Consider the following 18,944-nt stretch of genomic DNA (forward strand, 5'->3'; position numbering starts at 1 on the left):
ATGGTTATGTTTTTCTGTTGAGATTCCTTTCAAAGGTCTTTCTAGAGTTTAAAATAAATAGAAATAAGAGATCTATAAGTGTTGCATTAGGACCACTAAGAGAAAACTATGGACTTGAAATTTTATAAGTAGGATATGTGACTTTTAAAACATGCTCAATTTATCTATCATGCCTCCAGAACTAGAACTATATGTTCTGAAATCTGATTTGGCTTAGTGAAACAGACCTGTGATACTTGACTGTTAAGTGGAAAAATGTCATAGTTATTCTCTGGAAAATATTTTTTCACTTTTTTCTAAATATACAAATCAAGCATTTAGGAACTTTCATTTTCAAAAAGAACAAAAACAACTCACTATTTGACACTTTTTACAGCTGGAGAGGCAACTACATGAAGATGAAGAGTTTGCCAGAACATTAGCCATGTTAGATGAAGAACCCAAGACTAAAAAGGTGGCATTGTATCGGGCTGCTTGCACTCTGAGTATACAGTACAGATCAGTGTTCCTTTCCATACTTGTGCGTTGTAGGCTCTCATGAATAGCTCTTCCAGAAAAAGCTAAGTTATTTTAATAAAAAGTTTTTGGGAAAGCTCATTGAGAAACTTATTCTTTGTAAAACAAAGTTGACAGAGCCAAAGCAAACCAGAACCTTCCTTCACAAAACACTGAATTATACATTTTCCTTACTCTTTATCACAAGGGTTCTTATGTACTTGTTCAGACACTGATACTTATAAAAATTCCTCTGGAGTACAAGTTTAATAACATTAATATTGATTACTGTCTCTTCAGGAAGCACAATTCTAATTAGCTACCTTTAAGATCTATATTGTATCAGGACAGTCTCAAGTAATAATGATTGTGTTTTTGGGAATCTGTAAAAGTACCATGAATTTTTTTAAAACACTTGATTTCTAATTAATTAGCATTATTTCTAATAAGTCACATTCTGGCCCGGCGTGGTGGCTCACGCCTGTAATCCTAGCACTCTGGGAGGCTGAGGTGGGTCAATCGCTTGAGGTCAGGAGTTCGAGACCAGCCTGAGCAAGAGCGAGACCCCATCTCTACTAAAAATAGAAAGAAATTATCTGGCCAACTAAAAATATATAGAAAAAATTAGCCGGGCATGGTGACGCATGCCTGTAGTCCCAGCTACTCGGGAGGGTGAGGCAGAAGGATTGCTTAAGCCCAGGAGTTTGAGGTTGCTGTGAGCTAGGCTGACGCCACGGCACTCGCTCTAGCCCGGGCAACAAAACGAGACTCTGTTTAAAAAAAAAAAATAACTCACATTCTGTTAATATAATTGTCAGTATAAACATCTGACTATTTTATTTTATTTTTTGGAGACAGGGTCTTGCTCTCGAGTGCAGTGGCTCAATCATAGCTCACCGTAACCTGGAACTCCTGGACTCAAGCAATCCGCCTGCCTCAGCTTCCCAATTAGCTAGGATTACAGGCACATGCCACCACACCCTGCTAATTTTTTTAATTTTTTTTTTTTTTGGTGGAGATGGGGGTCTCGCTATGTTGCCCAGGCTAGTCTTAAAGTCCTGGCCTCAAGTGATTCTCTCACCTCCGCCTCCCAAAGTTCTGGGATTACAGGTGTGAGCCACCATGCCCAGCAATATCTGACTATTTTAGAAGATTTTACTTTCCTTTAAAGCAAGGAGTTGTAAACTTAGATACTATCAGGAGCCAAGACTAAGCAGGCAGGTATAAGACAGTAGAGAGAGGAGGGGACTTTGTCATTTGAAAACACTCACTCCTTTTAAAGAAACTCAAATTATAATTATTTTAAAAATATACATACCTCAATTTGTGATGTTTTTAGACAGTGGAATTTTGAGGGAACAGTGGAGAGAATGGATATTTTTTTTTCTCTTTTAAAAAAGTGCTCTCTTATTTTCCTTTTGAGCTTTAGTTTGTTTTCATTTTAGTAATTTTAATTTAGAGTTTGGTTTTTAACTGTATGATACTAACAATTTGAAAGTTGAGATGAAACAAGCAGAAATAAGGCTCTACTTCCAGATTCACAGTTTGGGATGAACTGGGATAATTTTTTATAGATGTGTTTTTATGTCCTTTCATTTGTTTCTTCACCTGTAAAATGAAGTAATAAAACATGCTTCATTTGCTGTGGAAATTTTGTGGATGAATGACAGTTTATTGTAGTGTCCTGCTAGTTTGGAAGGTGATCCTTAAACTGAAAATTAAAACTTTAATTGATTTTAACAATAGATTTTGTGGAAATAATTTTTCTTTTATTTGTCACATTTGACACTTTTAAAATTTGTTTAGGCTCGAACGGACACAGAAGAGGGAGAAACGTTTTCATCTGCCCAAGGCAATTTAAGTAAAGCAGAAAAACATAAATTTCCCCATAAAGGTAATACTAGCAGAAAAAAGTAAGATGGAGCACTTGTCTTTATAGAATAAAATTCATAAGAACCTTGTTTAAACATTCTATTTAATAATTGTATTGTTAGGTAACATTATTTCATAGGACTATTAGAGCATGTTCTACTTACGTATTTTGAGAGCTGTTTGGATCCTAGCTAGTGCAGAATGCCCATCTGCTCTAAGAGTGTTGTGAGAAATGTACTAACAGCTCTTGGCTTCTTGTTAATTTCCAAGTCTAGTGTACCGTGTCGACTTCAACATATGAAAACAAAGAACTAGATGTTTTGAGCTTTTCATGTTTTGGATAGTTTTCATAGAGTTGATTCATAGTTGGCCAGATCATCTGGAACTCTTCTACTGACTGTCTGTAGGTTTTATTCTTTAGTGGTCCTGATATCAAACCACCTGCTAGTATAGATGGTTTTAATCCTGTAAGTAAATCTGTGTATAAGTTTACTATAAACAGATGGTCTTGACACCTCAGGATAGTCTTTAGGCTATATTTCAAACACAGAATTTTCGTGTGACATATTCTAGTTAGTAACTTCTCTCTGTGTAAATTTCAGAGCATATATCTGGAATGAAGTCCATATCTATAGATATAGTTTACAATATATTTAAAAAGATAGATCTCTTAATTTGAACTGGTTATATCAATATAAGTAGTATAGAGATGTTTAATTTTTAAAAATAAATGTACTGTATAAACTGAAGAATTAAAATATTGATTTTTGAAATCACCATATGATATTCTGTGTTAGTAGGACTACTCAGTTGAAAAATGAAAAAAAAAATGTTGATATATAGGATGTCATCGTCCAAAAGCAACAATCATGATCTTCTCTTTCTTCCTAGTAAGAACAGAACGATTTTCAGATGAAAGAAAAAGCTACAGTCCTAAGAAGCAAACTAAATGTGAAAGTTTAAAAGAATCTCAGCAACATTCCAAACCATCAGCTCACGAAATAGGAGAATCCCCTTCTCCAAAAGCCAGTTCTAAGCTGGCACTTATGAAAAAAAAAGAGAGCTCTTATAAAGAAACAGAGCCTGCAACCTCAAAAAGAAAAGAAAATGCCATTGAATTGAAAGGAGAGACAAAAACTCCAAAGAAGACCAAAAGTTCTCCAGCTAAAAAAGAGGTAGGGGCTTTCTAAGAAGTACAGTAGTCCCTCTTATCTGTGGTTTTGCCTTCCAAGGTTTCAGTTACTGATGGTCAGACATGGTCTGAAAATATTAATTGGAAAATTCCAGAAATAATAAGGTTTAAATTGTGCACCATTCTGAGTAACATCATGAAATCTCTCACTGCCCAGGATGTGAATCATCCCTTTGTCCAGCATATCCACGTTGTATATGCTACCCATTAAGTCGCTTAATAGCTGGCTCGGTGGTCAGATAGAAAAAACATTGTGTATATAAGTGTATATAGAGTTCATTCAGTACCATCTGTGGTTTTAGGCATCTACTGGGGTCTTGGAATGTATCCTCTGTGGATAAGAGGGGACTACTGTATATATTTTGGGGCTGTGTGTTGATCTGAGTTTGTTTTCAAGTTTTAGTTCCAACTCCATAAGTCATTAGAGTACTTCTAAGATATCATTTTAAATTTAGAACCTGTTGCAGAATATAGATTACTAATATAGCTAAATTAGCCAATGTTTATTATAACCGTCTATCAGATATTGTGCCAATACTTTACATATGATATCTCATGTAATCTTTACAACAACCTTGTGAGATATTTACTTTTATTATTCAACTTTTAAAGATGATGAAAGAATTTAACTATTCCAAGATCACCCAGCCAGTGAGTGGCAGGGCCAGCCTTGAACTCAGGTCCTCTGAAGACAAAAATATTAATAGTAGTAGAACACTGTCAGTCCAAGCACTGACTCTGGAGCAACTTTCAAATCATAGCCCTGCCACTGGGGAGGTGTGTGATCTTGGTCTGATTATTTCCCCTCTCTGCTTTGGTTTCCTTATTTGTAAAATAGGGATAATAATAGTACCAGTGAGTTAATATGTAAAACCACTAAGAACAGTGCCTGGGACCTAATAAGTGCTATATACGTTTTAGCTATTATTATTAAAATTACTGATATTTGGATTTGTTCTGAATTTATACCTTTTTGCTCTTGTATAACAGTGTTGACATACTGAAATCATTTTCACAGGTAAAAAAATGGTGAAATAATTAATGCTTTTCAAAAGTTTTCTTTTTTTCAAATATATTTGAGAAACCAGTGGCCTCTCTGAATCTCCAATTTGGAATCACTTGAGATTCATAATGAGAAACCACTATTCCTTCATGCCTCTTAGGCACTTAGAATTAAAAGTAGACTATTGTCTATTTTAACTGCTCATCACCATTATTTTTTAGTGCAGAACAGTGAAATGGTGATGATTTCAAAATGCTTTTGTTTGTGGGCACTGCTCATAAATACGCTTAAAGGAACAATTAACTTTTTGGTCTCAGATTTTTCCTCACTAAAGGCCTATCTGGTAGATGAATGTTTTTCTTCAGGCACACTAAACATGTTCAGTTTACAGAAGCTATATTTATGAAAAAAGAGGAAATCTTTAAATGACACTGTTACTCTTCACTGTATTTTTAAAAGTTGGAACAGAAATAACTTAGAACTTTTACGTAAGCAGTTTTGGGAGCATCAAAGTCAATCTTTAATAATTCATTTGGTCTCAGTCAAATAATTCAGACTTCATAAATGGGTGTGCTTCAAAGTTATTTTATAAGTTTATGATTCAGATTTTTTTTTCATAGAACTAATGTTATAAATGAATCATTTCCCCATGTTAGTATATGCATTAAACTCTCTGGTGAAGCTTGTTAAAATTACGGTTTCCCAGGACATGTGGTATGGGCAGCTGTATTTTAATCAGCTCCTCATATCATATTATAAGACACACCAACGTTTGAGAACCATTGGTAAAAAGTAGGGTTGGATTCTAGGACCAGTCCTTAATGGCTTATTTAACTCATAACAATTATTCTATTGGTTAAATTATTTTATAGAGAAATATTTTGCCTATTATTGAAGGGATTTGTGGTTGCTTACAAGTTAAAAATAATGTAAAACAGGAAGTAAAAAAATAACAGAGACCATCTTGTAATTATTCTTAAATCAGAATTATCTAGAATGTTTTTTCACTTAAATATACTTGTTCTGGCCATATCCCTTATCTCTGAATCAGAAATTTGGATGTGGGTCCAGGGATATATAATTTGAAAAATTTTCCCATGATTTTCTGACATATACCCATGGTAAAATTCCCTGGAGAAACAGAATGGGAGAGATTAAACATAGAAGGGAGAGTGGTAGCATATTGAATGTGCCTGCTCTTTGGAGCTCCTTCTCTGAGCTGGGTGTTTTTTACATGAAGCCTTTGATTCTCTGACTGGAGTGTTTATATCTCTAGTGATATAGGGCAGTGTTTTAGAGGTATGCAAGGTCATAGGATTAACATATAGGATATGTTTTTGGGTGATCAAATTTACTTAGGGGAAAATTTATTTTTCTGTTAAAATAAACTTGGATATATCATGGAGTAGAATTTAAAATTTACATGAATCTCTCAAAACATTCTTTCCATTTCTTTGCTTGGAGCTGGCATCTTGGCTTATACCCCTAACCTGCCCTAAGGTATGTGCCTTTAGAGAGAAGAGAGAGTTTTGACAAGGACTGATGCAGGGATGTTTATAAGTCAGGCATCTGTAAGTTGAGAAGTACCTGTATAGCTAAAACTGTTAATTTTAGAACCAAACACAGAAGTGACTTAATGTTTATTTCTAGATATGTATTTTTAATTTTACATGAATTTTGCATGACTTTGTTCAATTTTATTCCTTTCTCCCCAAAGTCTGTAAGTCCTGAAGATTCTGAAAAGAAACGCAGTAATTATCAAGCTTATCGAAGCTACTTAAATCGAGAAGGTCCCAAAGCTCTGGGCTCCAAAGAAATACCCAAGGTAAGAATACTGAGAGAGCATGCTGTTCTGTAAGGGGCTGCCTTGTGTGGGTCCACGTATGTATTCACTGTGCTCACAGCAGCAGAGAGTTAATAATTAAGAATTAATAACATCATGAGAGACTTTCAACTGGGGGAAAATGAACAGAAAAAAATGTGTGACCATTTTCATGAATTAGGGATGTTCATTCACATTACGAGTCCCTGTTTCATACTCAGAGAAATTTTCCTTTAGATAACGAGTAGCCCTAGAAAGGCTAGGCTTTGAGAATACGCCAGTGGCAAGACTAATGCTTTTTGCCTGCATGGGATTTACAGTCTAAGAAAAGAGACATTCAATAAATTATTATTTAATTATAATTGTGATATGTGAAGGAAAAATCTAAGATGCCTTTAGAGAGTATAGCAGAGGAAACTGACCCTGGATGTGACCTGTAGAATAAGTGATATTTAAATGGAGGCTTGAAGAATGAAAGGAGTTCGCCTGGTGTGCAGGGTAGGGTTGTGCTGGCATGATGATCTGGGCAGAGAGACCGGAATGTGTGACAGCCCTGAGTGAGACGGGCTCTTGCATGGTATGTTTGAGCAACGACAAGAAAAGCAGTGTAGTTGGAGCACAGCGACCAAGGGATGAGAGTGGCGGAAGAGGTTAATGGGGCCACATCTTGCAGGGCATGATGTTTAGGACTTTGAGAACGACTTTTAGGACCTAAGAGAATGAATGTTTAGGACATAAGAGAACGAAGTTTAAGTGGGGGAATAACATGACCAGGTTTGCATTTGTGAAAGATCTCCCTGGCTGCTGAGCGTAGGGTGCAGTGGATGCGGGGAGGAGCACACACACAGACAGAGATCAGTGGCAGGGACTTGTCTGGAGGAGCAGTGACAGTGCTGAAAAGTGAAGTGGTTTCAGTGGAAGAGGTAATATCTTGTAGGGCTTTGTGATAACTGATAACTGAAAGTGGGAAGTGAGAAAGAATGAGTATCAGGGATGATCTCCTGGTTGTTGGCATGAGCCAACCAGGCTGAGGCCATTGGTGGCAGAGTGGGTCTGAGAAGATGGTGACGAGTTTGCTGTTGGCCATACTGTGCTGTTTTTTTTTTTTGTTTTGTTTTGTTTTGTTTTTGAGACAGAGTCTCACTCTGTTGCCGGGGCTAGAGTGCCGTGGCGTCAGCCTAGCTCACAGCAACCTCAAACTCCTGGGCTCAAGCGATCCTCCTGCCTCAGCCTCCCGAGTAGCTGGGACTACAGGCATGTGCCACCATGCCCGGCTAATTTTTTCTATTTATTTTTAGTTGTCCAGCTAATTTCTTTCTATTTTTTTTTTTTTTTTTAAATAGAGACAGGGTCTCGCTCTTGCTCAGGCTGGTCTAGAACTCCTGAGCTCAAACGATCCACCCGCCTTGGCCTCCCAGAGTGCTAGGATTATGGGCGTGAGCCACCGTGTCCAGCCCATATTGTGCTCTTGTATGTATTTTCGTGTAAGTGAGATGTCCACGTGGAGATGCTGAGTGGACAAGTAGATAATGTGGGCTTGGAGCCCAGAACAGAGGTCCAGACTGGATGTAAAATTTGGGCATTATTGGTATATAGATAATATTTGAAGGGATTAATAGCATTTGGCAAACCAGTACAGAATGAGAAGAGAAGAGGGTGTTGGCCCCTGCTTGTTTGTGAAGTAGACGTGGATGAAAACCAAAAGGAGACTGAGAAGCAGCAGCCGCAATGTAGGAGAGAAGTCTGATAAAGTTATCACAGAAGCAAAGGGAAGGGAGAATATTTTTTAAATGATTGGTTAGGTCTGTCATGCTGTTAAAGATTCCAGGTAAGGGGAGACAGAAAATTGCCCATTGTGTTTATTTGTAATTTAAATTTAAATTTAATTCAATTATTTTATTTATTTATTTATTTTTTTTTGAGACAGAGTCCTGCTCTGTTGCCCCTGGCTGGGTGCAGTGACATGATCAGAGCTCCCTGCAGTCTTCAACTCTTCAGCTCAAGTGATCTTTCTTCCCCAGCCTCCTGAGTAGCTAGGAGTACAGACGTGCACTACCATGCCCAGCTCATTTTTTTTTTTTTTTTTTTTTTAGAGACTGGGTCTTGCTATGTTGTCCAGGCTGGTCTCGAGTGATCCTCCCACCTTGGCTTCCCAAAGCCCTGGGATTACAGGCATGAGCTGCTGTGCCCCCAGCCTCCATTTCATTTAGTAACATGAATAATGCTCCTTAGTGACCTTAGCAAGAGCAGTTTAAATAGAGTAGTGGAGGCAGAGCCTGATGGAAGTGGGTTGAAGAGTGAGTGTGAATAGACAAAATGGAGACAGCAGAAGTAGGTAATATTTTTGATAAGTTTAGGTGTGAAGGGGACGAGAGAGAAGACTTCTAACTAAAAATGGAAGGTGAGGTTTGGGGGCAAAATGTGAGTATTTTAATGGTAGAAGATACTTAAAGTATGCCTTTTGCTGATGGGATAGATCCTACCAGGAAGCGAGAGATTGAAGATGAACCCGAAAGAGAAGGATAATCAAATATAGTGTGAAATTTCTGAGAAGGTGGGAGGGGAGGGGATACATATACAATGTATAAATTAATTTTATTTTCAGTTTGCTTGGTATACATAACTGCATCTGGAAACTAGTAGTTCCCCTAATAAAGAGAGGGGGAGGATGGTGGAGCTGGGACGGGGCGGGGGATGTGGGGAAGTGATGAACTCCAGGGGGCCAACCGGTCATCTTACAGGAGGCGAGAGGAAGATGCCCCCTTGCTTCTCGTGCATGTGTGTGAAAGACTAAACAAGCTCTGCTTGAGAGGACTCCAGGCAAAGTGGTGTCCTTAGGGGACAGCCCAGTTTCAGGGAGGGCAGGGCTGTGGTGGGAATACTGAGAAGAGGTCGAGGCTGTTGGGTAGTTGGCTGCTCCCGGAGTGAGTGCTGTGCATGGAATGCAGAGTGGGTAGGGCGGCTGGAAGTGCTGAGACAGGGGAAGTGAAAAGATACTCAGAGTCATGGTGGGTGATAATATGGGGGACAGTAGATAATTGGGTTGTGAGATACGGGGGCTTGAGTGTGTAGTTTCCAGGGTTACTTTGAATTTGTTGAGAATTTAAGTACCTGTAATGTTACAGTAGATCGTTTTAATCTGAGAACTGCAGAGCCTGAAGTGAGCTTGAGATGATGTTGGTCAGACCTTTTCTTTTTCAAGCAGATTCATAGTTATTTCTTTTTGTCTTCCAAGAAAGATTCTTCACCTGAATGGTGAGGGATTGAACTTGTGTTGGGTCAATCTTTGAATTTTATTTAGCTGCTGCTCTTCAAGCCTGTTTTAAGTCTGTGTTGATTTCAGTTTTTGATTCAAAGAGTAATAAGTAACTTGGGATATCATAATTTTTATTTTCACTTTGCTTGGTTGTATAATTTTATGAAACCATTGCAAAGACAAGTCTGTGTATAATTCCAATTAAGGTTGAACATCTGCTCCATTCATTTCTTTTTGGCCAGTGTCTTTTGTATTATCAGAGTTATATTTGTAATCGGGGGATAACATCTTGCCTTTAAGTTATTAGCTAGCAGGTTGTTAGATTTACTATCAGAGAATAATCAGCAGAGAGGACAAGCGCTCAAACTTGCTAAGCCTCTCAGAATCAAAACTTTAATGGCAAGAGTTTCTATAGGTGCTTTTGGTTGTTTACTTAAAGTTATGCAAGGTAACTAGCAGTTTAAATATAAAAGGCATAATGGAAAATAGTATGAATGGGTAATTTTAATGAGCTTTGCTAACAGTATTGGCTATATGCTTTTCATTGCTCGTTTTACAAGTTTATTAAATGTTAGCAACATAAGAATTTCTCAGTATTTAATCTCAGGTTCTGCTTATTTGCTGTAACTTTCTAGCAAACTTTTCGTGCTGAGATTATTTTAATGATGTCAAATGAGAAAAATCAGCTTTCTGCAATTTTGATGCCAAATATTTCCATGGAAAGCTACCATGTAATTTCCTTTCTACTTGAACATTTTGGTTTTTAGGGAGCTGAAAATTGCCTGGAAGGCCTCATATTTGTAATCACAGGAGTGCTGGAGTCCATTGAGCGAGATGAAGCCAAGTCTCTAATTGAACGTTATGGGGGAAAAGTAACAGGAAATGTCAGCAAGAAAACAAACTACCTTGTCATGGGCCGTGATAGTGGACAGACCAAGAGTGATAAGGTGGGTACTGCTGTGTTCTCAACACAGTGGCAGCTTGCTTGCTTTGGCACGCTCCTGATGTGACTGTACCATTGCCCTTTACACAGTTAAGAAAAAAAATGGAAAAGCAATTTCTTCCCTACGTTATTTGTTCTCCACAGAAGTGATGTTGGCTTCAGCCCCAGGATTTTGGTCTTCCAGTTGAAGGCACAGTTCCCGTTTACTTGACTTTTCTTAGTGTATTCTAGTTTAAATCTTTTTTTTTTTTTTTTGGAAGATAGAAACAAATGCAGTTGCCTATTTTTCTAGTCCTAAGTATTCCTATATATGCCACTGTATACATAAATTTTTTTGTTGGAAGCTCTTAAGAGTCAGAGGTCTGTTGGTTAGGATTATGTTTAGCTCCTAGTAACAGAATACCCAGCTAAGAGTGATTTAAACAAATACCTGCTTATTTTCTTCACCTAACAAGAATTCCAGAGGTAGGCAGTTGCTGGGGATGGTTCATCAGCTCAATAATGGAGCTAGGCTCCATCCTTCACCTCTGTTATCCTTATTGTGTTAGCTTTTGTCCTTTTGCATTTTGCCTTGTGGCTACAAGGTAGCTGCCACTCTAGGCATTTAAGTCCTCATTCAAGGCAGGAAAAAGGGTACAAGGGCAAGATGTCATAATAGCTGTGACTGGCCTGACTAGAGTTCTCGTAGAAACACCTCTTGTAGATGTCTACTGAAGTCTCATTGGCCACAGGTGTCACATGGCCATTCAGAGCTGCAAGGGAGGTTGGGGGAGGATTAGGACTTTTCTGATCGCCTGAGACCAGTCACAACCAATCACTTATAGATGGACACATTGGAGTTCTGTTAGCAGGGAAGAAGGTGGTAGGAAATGTCTGCTATATGAGTCAAACATGGAAGAGGGAGTGAAGAACTATACTTAGGGCCTAGTGGCTTTGCCCATTTCTAGGGGAGGAAAGGTATAGTAATCCACAAAAATGTGGATTCAATCCACAAAAGTAATGTGACACTTCACCACTCTTAGGGAGTGTATCTTTTATTTTTAATGATGCTTTTCAATGAATGTGTTTTTTTTTTTTATTCCAGTGCTATGTAATTTAAAAATGTGGTTTTTTACCTACTAATAGGCCCTAGAATCATTTTTTTTTTTTTTTACAGAAAAGAATTGTTAGGATGCAGTTTTTTTTTTTTTTTTTTTTTTTTTGTTGAGACAGAGTCTCACTTTGTTGCCCAGGCTAGAGTGAGTGCCGTGGCGTCAGCTTAGCTCACAGCAACCTCAGACTCCTCGGCTTAAGCGATCCTACTGCCTCAGCCTCCCGAGTAGCTGGGACTACAGGCATGCGCCACTATGCCCGGCTAATTTTTTCTATATAGATTTTTTTAGTTGTCCATATAATGTCTTTCTATTTTTAGTAGAGACGGGGTCTCGCTCAGGCTGGTCTCGAACTCCTGACCTTGAGCAATCCACCCGCCTCGGCCTCCCAGAGTGCTAGGATTACAGGCGTGAGCCACCGCGCCCGGCCTAGGATGCAGTTTTGATGATTTGCATTTTTAATCAACAGGCAGCAGCCTTGGGGACAAAAATTATCGATGAAGATGGGCTACTGAATCTGATTCGAACTATGCCAGCCAAGAAGTCCAAGTATGAAATAGCAGTTGAAGCTGAGGTTTGTATAAAACGCACTTGATTTAGGCCAGAAGTGGTGGCTCATGCCTATAATCCCAGCACTTTGGGAGGCCAGGGGAGGAGGATTGCTTGGGGCCAGGAGTTCAAGACCAGCCTGGGCAACAAGCCAGACCCCATCTTTACAAAAAATTTGCTGGGTATGGTGGCATGCACCTGTAGTCCTAGCTACTTGGGAGGAGGCTGAGCCAGGAGGATCGCTTGAGCCCAGGAGTTTGAGGTTGCAGTGAGCTATGATTGCACCACTGCATTCCAGCCTGGGTGACAGAGCAAGACCCTGTCTCTTAAAAAAGAAAAAAAAAAAAAGGAAGAAGAACTTGATTTATTTAAGTTGGTGTAGAGCAACTTTTCTATTTCATAGAGACTTATTTTGGGTGGATATAGGCCAGTTGGCTGAAAGATTTACCTCCATTTTTACCACAAACTTCTTATTTCTCTTTGAGCTGAAGGACTCTGCTTCAGGATGTCTACTTTGGTGTATTTCCTTAAATTTTGCAAAGGAATATAAAGAAAGAGGACAGTGTATTACATATAACATATTTACTTACTAAACTTTCCTTATTCTCCATATCTTTTTTTTTCCCTTGAGGCAGGGTCTCACTCAGTTGCCCAGGCTAGAGTGCAGTGGCATCATTATAGTAGCTTACAGCAACCCCAAACTCTTGGCTGGGGTCAAGTGATCCTCCCGCTTCAGCCTCCCAAGTAGCTGGGACTACAGGGGCACGCCACCATACCCAGCTAATTTTCTGTTTTCTTTTGTAGAGATGGGCCTTGCTATGTTGCTCAGGCTGGTCTTTAACTCCTGGCCTCAATCGATTCTCTCGCCTTGGCCTCCCAAAGTACTAGGATTATAGGCATGAGCTACGAAGCCTGGCCTATTTTCCATACTTTTGTGTTGACTTCATGTGAAAGTTATTGTTTAAGAGTTCCTTAAAGGATATGTTAACAGGTATCAGCATGATAAATTCATTTCAATTGGGACTATATTTGGTCTTTTTCAGTCGTGACAGAAACTTGTCCTACATTAGCTTTAGCAAAAAGGGTGGATCTCATAACTAAACTATGGGCAGGGTGGATCTGGTCTGGGAACTACTGGGTCCAGAGACTGCAGTGCTTTGAGGACCCTTTTGGTTTCTGTCCTTCTGTTTCTCCTGTCAGCCTCCTTTTAATATGCAACAGCCTTTTCTACATTCCGGGCACAGGAGTGCCAGCATCCCAAATTGATGTTCCAGCTCTGTCACACAGGTGGTGGTATGGCCCACTCAGTTTATTCCAGTTAGAGAAATCCTAGGGAAGGATTTGGATTACGTACCGTAGCATAGTTATAAAAACCAGGAAATTAACAACACTACCATATCATTAACCAAACTACACATATTATTGGAACTTCACATTTTCCCCTATTGTCCTTTTTCTGTTCCAGGATCTCACACTGCATTTAGTTCTTGTGTCTTCTATGACCTTGATATTCTTGATGAGTACCAGTCAGTTTTGTAGAACATCTCTATTTGGTTCTGTGATATTTTTTCATGATTAGATTGAGGTTATACATTTTTGGCAAGAACACCACAGAAGTGATAGTGCGTCCTTCTCAGTGCATCATATAAATTGTACATGATGTCAATATGTTTTATGATTGGTGATGATAACCTTGATTATTTGGTTAAGATGATGTCTGCTGGGTTTCTCCTAGTGATGTGACTGTTTTCCCCTTTGTAGTTGGTAACGATCTTGGGGAGATACTGTAAGACTATTTTAATACCCTGTTTCTCCTCAAACATTCATCCACTAATTTTAGCATTCAATGGTAAAGAGGCACTAACTTTTTAAAAAACTGAGATATTTATATACCATCAAATTCACCTTTTTAAAGTGTATAAGTCAGTGGTTTTTAGTCTATTAACAAGAAGGTGCAATCATCACCACTGTCTAAAACCAGAACGTTTTCGTCACCCCCCAGAAGAAACTCTGTACCCACTAGCAGTCACTCATCATCATACCCACTCCCTGGCATTTACTTATGTCTCCATGGATTTGCCTGTTTGGGACGTTTTTTTTTGCAGCCTTTTGTGTCTGGTTTCTTTCACTTAGCATAATGGTTTCAAGGTTCACCTATGTTGTAGCGTGGATCAGTACCTCACTCTTTGTTATGGGTGAATACTATTCCATTGTGTAGCTATACCCCATTTTGTTTAGCCATTCTTCAAGCGATGGACGTTTGGCTTATTTCAGTTTTTTGGCTGTAACTTCTGTGAACCTTTGTATGCAAGTTTTTGTGGAGGCATTAACTTTTAACTAACCAGGAAACTTTGAAATAAAAATCTCGTAACCATTTCCTCCATTTTTTAAGAGTAAAATTGGAATGCTTATTACTTTAAAAAAAACAATATGTTCTCACTTAAAAATTGCATTTGGGTGCTTTTTGGTGTGTGTTGTTAATTTTTAGAGTTTTGAAGGAGGTGATTTCCATAAATAGCAGGATCCGTTGTGAAAAGGCTGACCCAGGTTGAGTGGCTCACTTGGCTGTCTCGGACTGCTCTCTGTAGGATGGTTAGCAGGGTAGAAGTTCTGTATGTCTCATCAGTTTTCTTTTTCCCTCACTTTACCACTTTTTAAGATGAAGAAAGAAAAGTCCAAATTGGAGAAAACACCTCAAAAAAATGACCAAGGAAAAAGAAAAATTAGTCCAACTAAAAAGGAATCAGAATCTAAAAAGAGCAAGCTGACGCCCAAAAGGGACAGTTCCGTAAAGTCAGTACAAAAGGAAACGAGTGTGTTCAGGAGAGGCCTGGACTTTGAGGAGCAGGTGGCTGAGGGGGTTAGTGGTGACAGCAAGGCCAGGAATTTGGCTGATGGCCGCAGTGAAAACAAGGTGGAAAATTTGCTCTGGGTGGATAAATATAAGCCAACCTCACTTAAGACCATTATTGGACAACAAGGAGACCAGAGCTGTGCCAACAAACTCCTACGCTGGCTCCGAAACTGGCATGAGAGTTCTTCGGAAGATAAAAAACACGGTAATTTTATAACCTCACTCATTTTCGTGTGTGTGTGTTTGTGTGTGTCTTTCAACATGTAATTGCTCAATTGCACATATATGAGAAAGTCTAATGAGTTAGTTCATTCTTCCATCAGCAAGCATTTATTAAGAGCTTGGTCTGAGCCCAGGTGCTGTACCAGACCCTGGTGGTGCTGTTATGAACAAAACACAGTCCTTTTCAGGATCTCACAGGCAGTGGGGAGACATATCCGAACCAGCCATTAAAATGTATTGTTCTGCTCTAGGGGTAGGTACGGGGAGCTGCAGGGGTGGAGTATGTGGTCCCGAGGGGGGATGTGTGCTCCCGTCCCTGGAGGAAGGCTGGAGACCAAGTAGGAGGTAGCTGGGTGGAGGGGGAGTGGAGTTGGGTGGGAAAGAGAACACGTCTCAAGGGCTGCAGACACGTGAGAGCAAGACCTCCGCGAGTGCCAAGGGCGCTGCGGGGAAAGGTGAGTGCGGACTGAGGCGTGTGCTCAGGCAGTCAGCCTAACATCCTGGTGGCTTGTGCCACTGGCTTTTCACAGCCCTGATGGGCCTGTGCTTCTGTAGTTTCTGTGCTTGTTTACTATGTGTTTGTCATGGAAAATGAAATGCCATAATATATATTTAATACCCAAAGTATTTTTGGAACTGAGGTTTCAGATCACGAATGTTGAGTGTTTTCTTAAGCTTCAACTGCAGCCCTGGGGGATAGTGCAGAACAAATAAAGGCAAAATTTAGTGAGCATCATGGTGAATCCCCACAGTGATAACTGGGTTATTAATATGTAGGTGGTTGCTAGACCTTGCCGGTGATGCCAGTTTATTTATAATAGATAATAAAATTGTAATGATACAGGTTAAACTTAAATTTTAAAATTTTAAAATTTACATTTTTTTCTCTTTCTGAAACCACCTAAAATCTACCTTAAAAGGCGGGGGGGCCGGCCGCGGGGGCAAGTGTTTCATGTGCCTAGAGAAGACTTTTCAAATGAAAAAAGAAAATTTTTTTTTCTTTTTAAGAGACAGAGTCTCACTCTGTTGTCTCTACTGGCATGCAGCGGCGTCATCATAGCTCACTGCAGCCCTGAACTCCTGGGCTCAAGGGATCCTCCTGCCTCAGCCTACCAAGTAGTTGGGTCTGCAGGCACGTGCCACCACGCCCGGCTACTTTTTTTATTTTTTATAGAGATGAGGTCTTACTGGGTTGCCCGGACTTGGAAAAGACTTTTTTAAGGCTTCAGTTCCCTCTTGGCAAGAGGTTTAGCCATATCTCTCTGAGTTATTGAGTGTGATTGAGCATGATTTATGTGCCAGGTGCCCATGTGGTGAAGGGAAAAAGAGTATTCTAGTGTTGAGTGGTGCAAGATAGTTGCAGACGCAGCATCTTCAAATCATTGTTTCTTTTTGTGGTTGTGTAGCTGGTTATACTTGTTAACATTTGTCGAGGTGTGTTGTCCTCACAACAGCCCTGCCAGCGACTTTCCTCCTGTTGCCCTCATTGTGCGGAGGAGGAGACAGGCACAGAGGGGTTAAGCCAGTCACTTCTAACGTGCTCCCAGCTGGCGAGAGGTGGAGTTAGGGTGGATGGAGTTAGGATCAGAGTCCAGGCAGCGTGCTCTGTAGCAGGTGGATTCTAGGAAAGAAAACTCATAAAATTACTGTTTCAAATGCAGAGTTTTAAAGTGAATTAGTTTTAGTTTCTTATTTTGGGTAGAGGTAAGGTAGGGAGTAGAATTTCAGTAAATGCTCTGGAAACTGTTAATACTTTATAGAAAATATTCTGCAAGTTTGATTCTGCAAATTTAGAACCAAATTGGAGGACTGCTCTCTATGTGAAGTTTATGCACAACTATTCCTGCCATTCCTGAATTTCTTTTACGTGATGCAGATTAACACTCTGGAACTTTTTTTTTCTTAGCAGCAAAGTTTGGTAAATTTGCCGGCAAAGATGATGGCTCTAGTTTTAAAGCAGCGTTACTCTCAGGCCCTCCAGGTGTTGGCAAAACCACCACAGCTTCTCTGGTGTGTCAGGTGGGTCCTCTGTTGCAGTGTGGTTGGAAAGATAATCTTGGAGTGGTCTTGTGTGGGAGATAAATGTATGTGTGTGAGTGTGTATGTGATGTATGTGTATAAACCTATGATGTATATTTTTCTGAAATCAAACTTTTAGAATTTGCTTTGGTTCTGGTGATATTTGTCATTTTCATCCTTTTCTAATATTGGTCATTATAATAATAGGTAATATTTACCCATGAGCCAGGCAGTGTGCTAAGTACTTGGGTACATTATCTTATAGATAGTATAAATATGTGTTACAGATCCTGAAAGGGACAGATACCTCATATACTCCTGTAATAATTCTGTGCACCGAATGTATGTACTGTTATCATCCACATGTGACAGATGAAAAAGGCTTGGAGGGGAGAGGGTGGTGGCACAGTTTAAAGTCAGCTTGTCCGAATCAGGCCTTTGTTCTTGTCTCTGTTGCTGCTGGATCTCCAGACAATGAAAGGACTTGATTTTCGTAAGCACTAGACCAGCACATAACATTTGAATATAAATTTTTAGCTGTTTTTCACTGTATTTATAAACATTAAAGAAAAAGCAAAAAATATATATTTTTTCCTAGTCCCTAAAATTGTGAACACGACTCTTTTCTCTCTGTATTATTGACATTAGGTTTTTTGGGAATTGAATTAAAGCATTTTATTTATCATTTTTGGGAATTGAATTAAAGCATTTTATTTATCAATTTTGAGAAGTGAATCAGAATAACTTGAACTTTCATGATTTGAGAGGAAAATTGTTTATTGGGGATAGTTTGACAGTGATTTAACTTTGTAATTCATCTTGAAGAGAATTACTTTTTGGTATCTTATAATAGATTAATTCCATATCTGATGTTGAATTCTTGGGATGATTATATTTAATTCTGTTTAGGACTTTAGGAAGTAAACTTAATAAAATTGCTTGTTCAAATATATTCTTCCATATTAGTGATTTACCAGCTTGTGTGTTTATTTGTGTGTGTTATATGCATGTATATGATAGTCTAAAAATTAAAAAAATTTTAATATTGTGAGGCGTATTATAGTTAATCTCATTGTCTGTTGTTACTATGCTTTATATTTTTACCTAAGATCCTTTATGTGATTTTTGTACTCTTTTTTTTTTTGTTGTTGTTTGTTTGTTTGTTTGTTTTTTTCCTTCTTGGAAATCAGAAAGAGGGGAGGGGGGCCTTCTTTCTTTCTTAACTAGCCTTTTTTGCGTGGGAGCTAAATGAAGTTGTGATGGTAATGGCTTCCGATATTTCAATTAGGAATTGGGGTACACCTACGTGGAACTGAATGCAAGTGATACTCGGAGTAAGAACAGTTTGAAGGCAGTTGTTGCTGAATCACTGGATAATACCAGCATCAAAGGCTTTTATTCAAGTATGTGGCTTTTTGAACTGTTTTTTGTTGTCACGTAAGAAAAACAAGTTCATTTCAATGTTCAATAACCAGTATTGAACACTACTATATGCCAAGCACCCTGCTAACTCCTGGGGCTAATGAGAATAAGAAAGCCTCTGACATAACTCTTAAGGGCCAATACTTACCCTTTTTTAGGTTTTAGAGGTTTCTGAGAATGTAATAAAAACGTGTACATGCACAT

At 39.0% G+C, this 18,944-nt stretch overlaps 1 protein-coding gene across 4 annotated transcripts in view; it reads left to right on the forward strand.

Annotated features, from left to right (window-relative positions):
- Positions 1–18,944, forward strand: part of RFC1 (replication factor C subunit 1) — a 69,378-nt gene that overhangs the window by 37,446 nt on the left and 12,988 nt on the right. Inside the window, exons 7-15 of one of the 4 annotated variants that reach the window (XM_069495295.1) lie at positions 377–454; positions 2,302–2,389; positions 3,259–3,542; positions 6,280–6,387; positions 10,408–10,587; positions 12,144–12,248; positions 14,883–15,282; positions 17,206–17,318; positions 18,607–18,721. In XM_069495295.1, the coding sequence (XP_069351396.1) occupies positions 377–454; positions 2,302–2,389; positions 3,259–3,542; positions 6,280–6,387; positions 10,408–10,587; positions 12,144–12,248; positions 14,883–15,282; positions 17,206–17,318; positions 18,607–18,721 (1,471 nt within the window). The remainder of the gene's footprint in view (positions 1–376; positions 455–2,301; positions 2,390–3,258; positions 3,543–6,279; positions 6,388–10,407; positions 10,588–12,143; positions 12,249–14,882; positions 15,283–17,205; positions 17,319–18,606; positions 18,722–18,944) is intronic. The other 3 variants (XM_069495296.1, XM_069495297.1, XM_069495298.1) reach the window with 3 other exon arrangements.

This window comes from Eulemur rufifrons, chromosome 19 (genome assembly GCF_041146395.1).
Source record: "Eulemur rufifrons isolate Redbay chromosome 19, OSU_ERuf_1, whole genome shotgun sequence".
Taxonomy (NCBI): domain Eukaryota; kingdom Metazoa; phylum Chordata; class Mammalia; order Primates; family Lemuridae; genus Eulemur; species Eulemur rufifrons.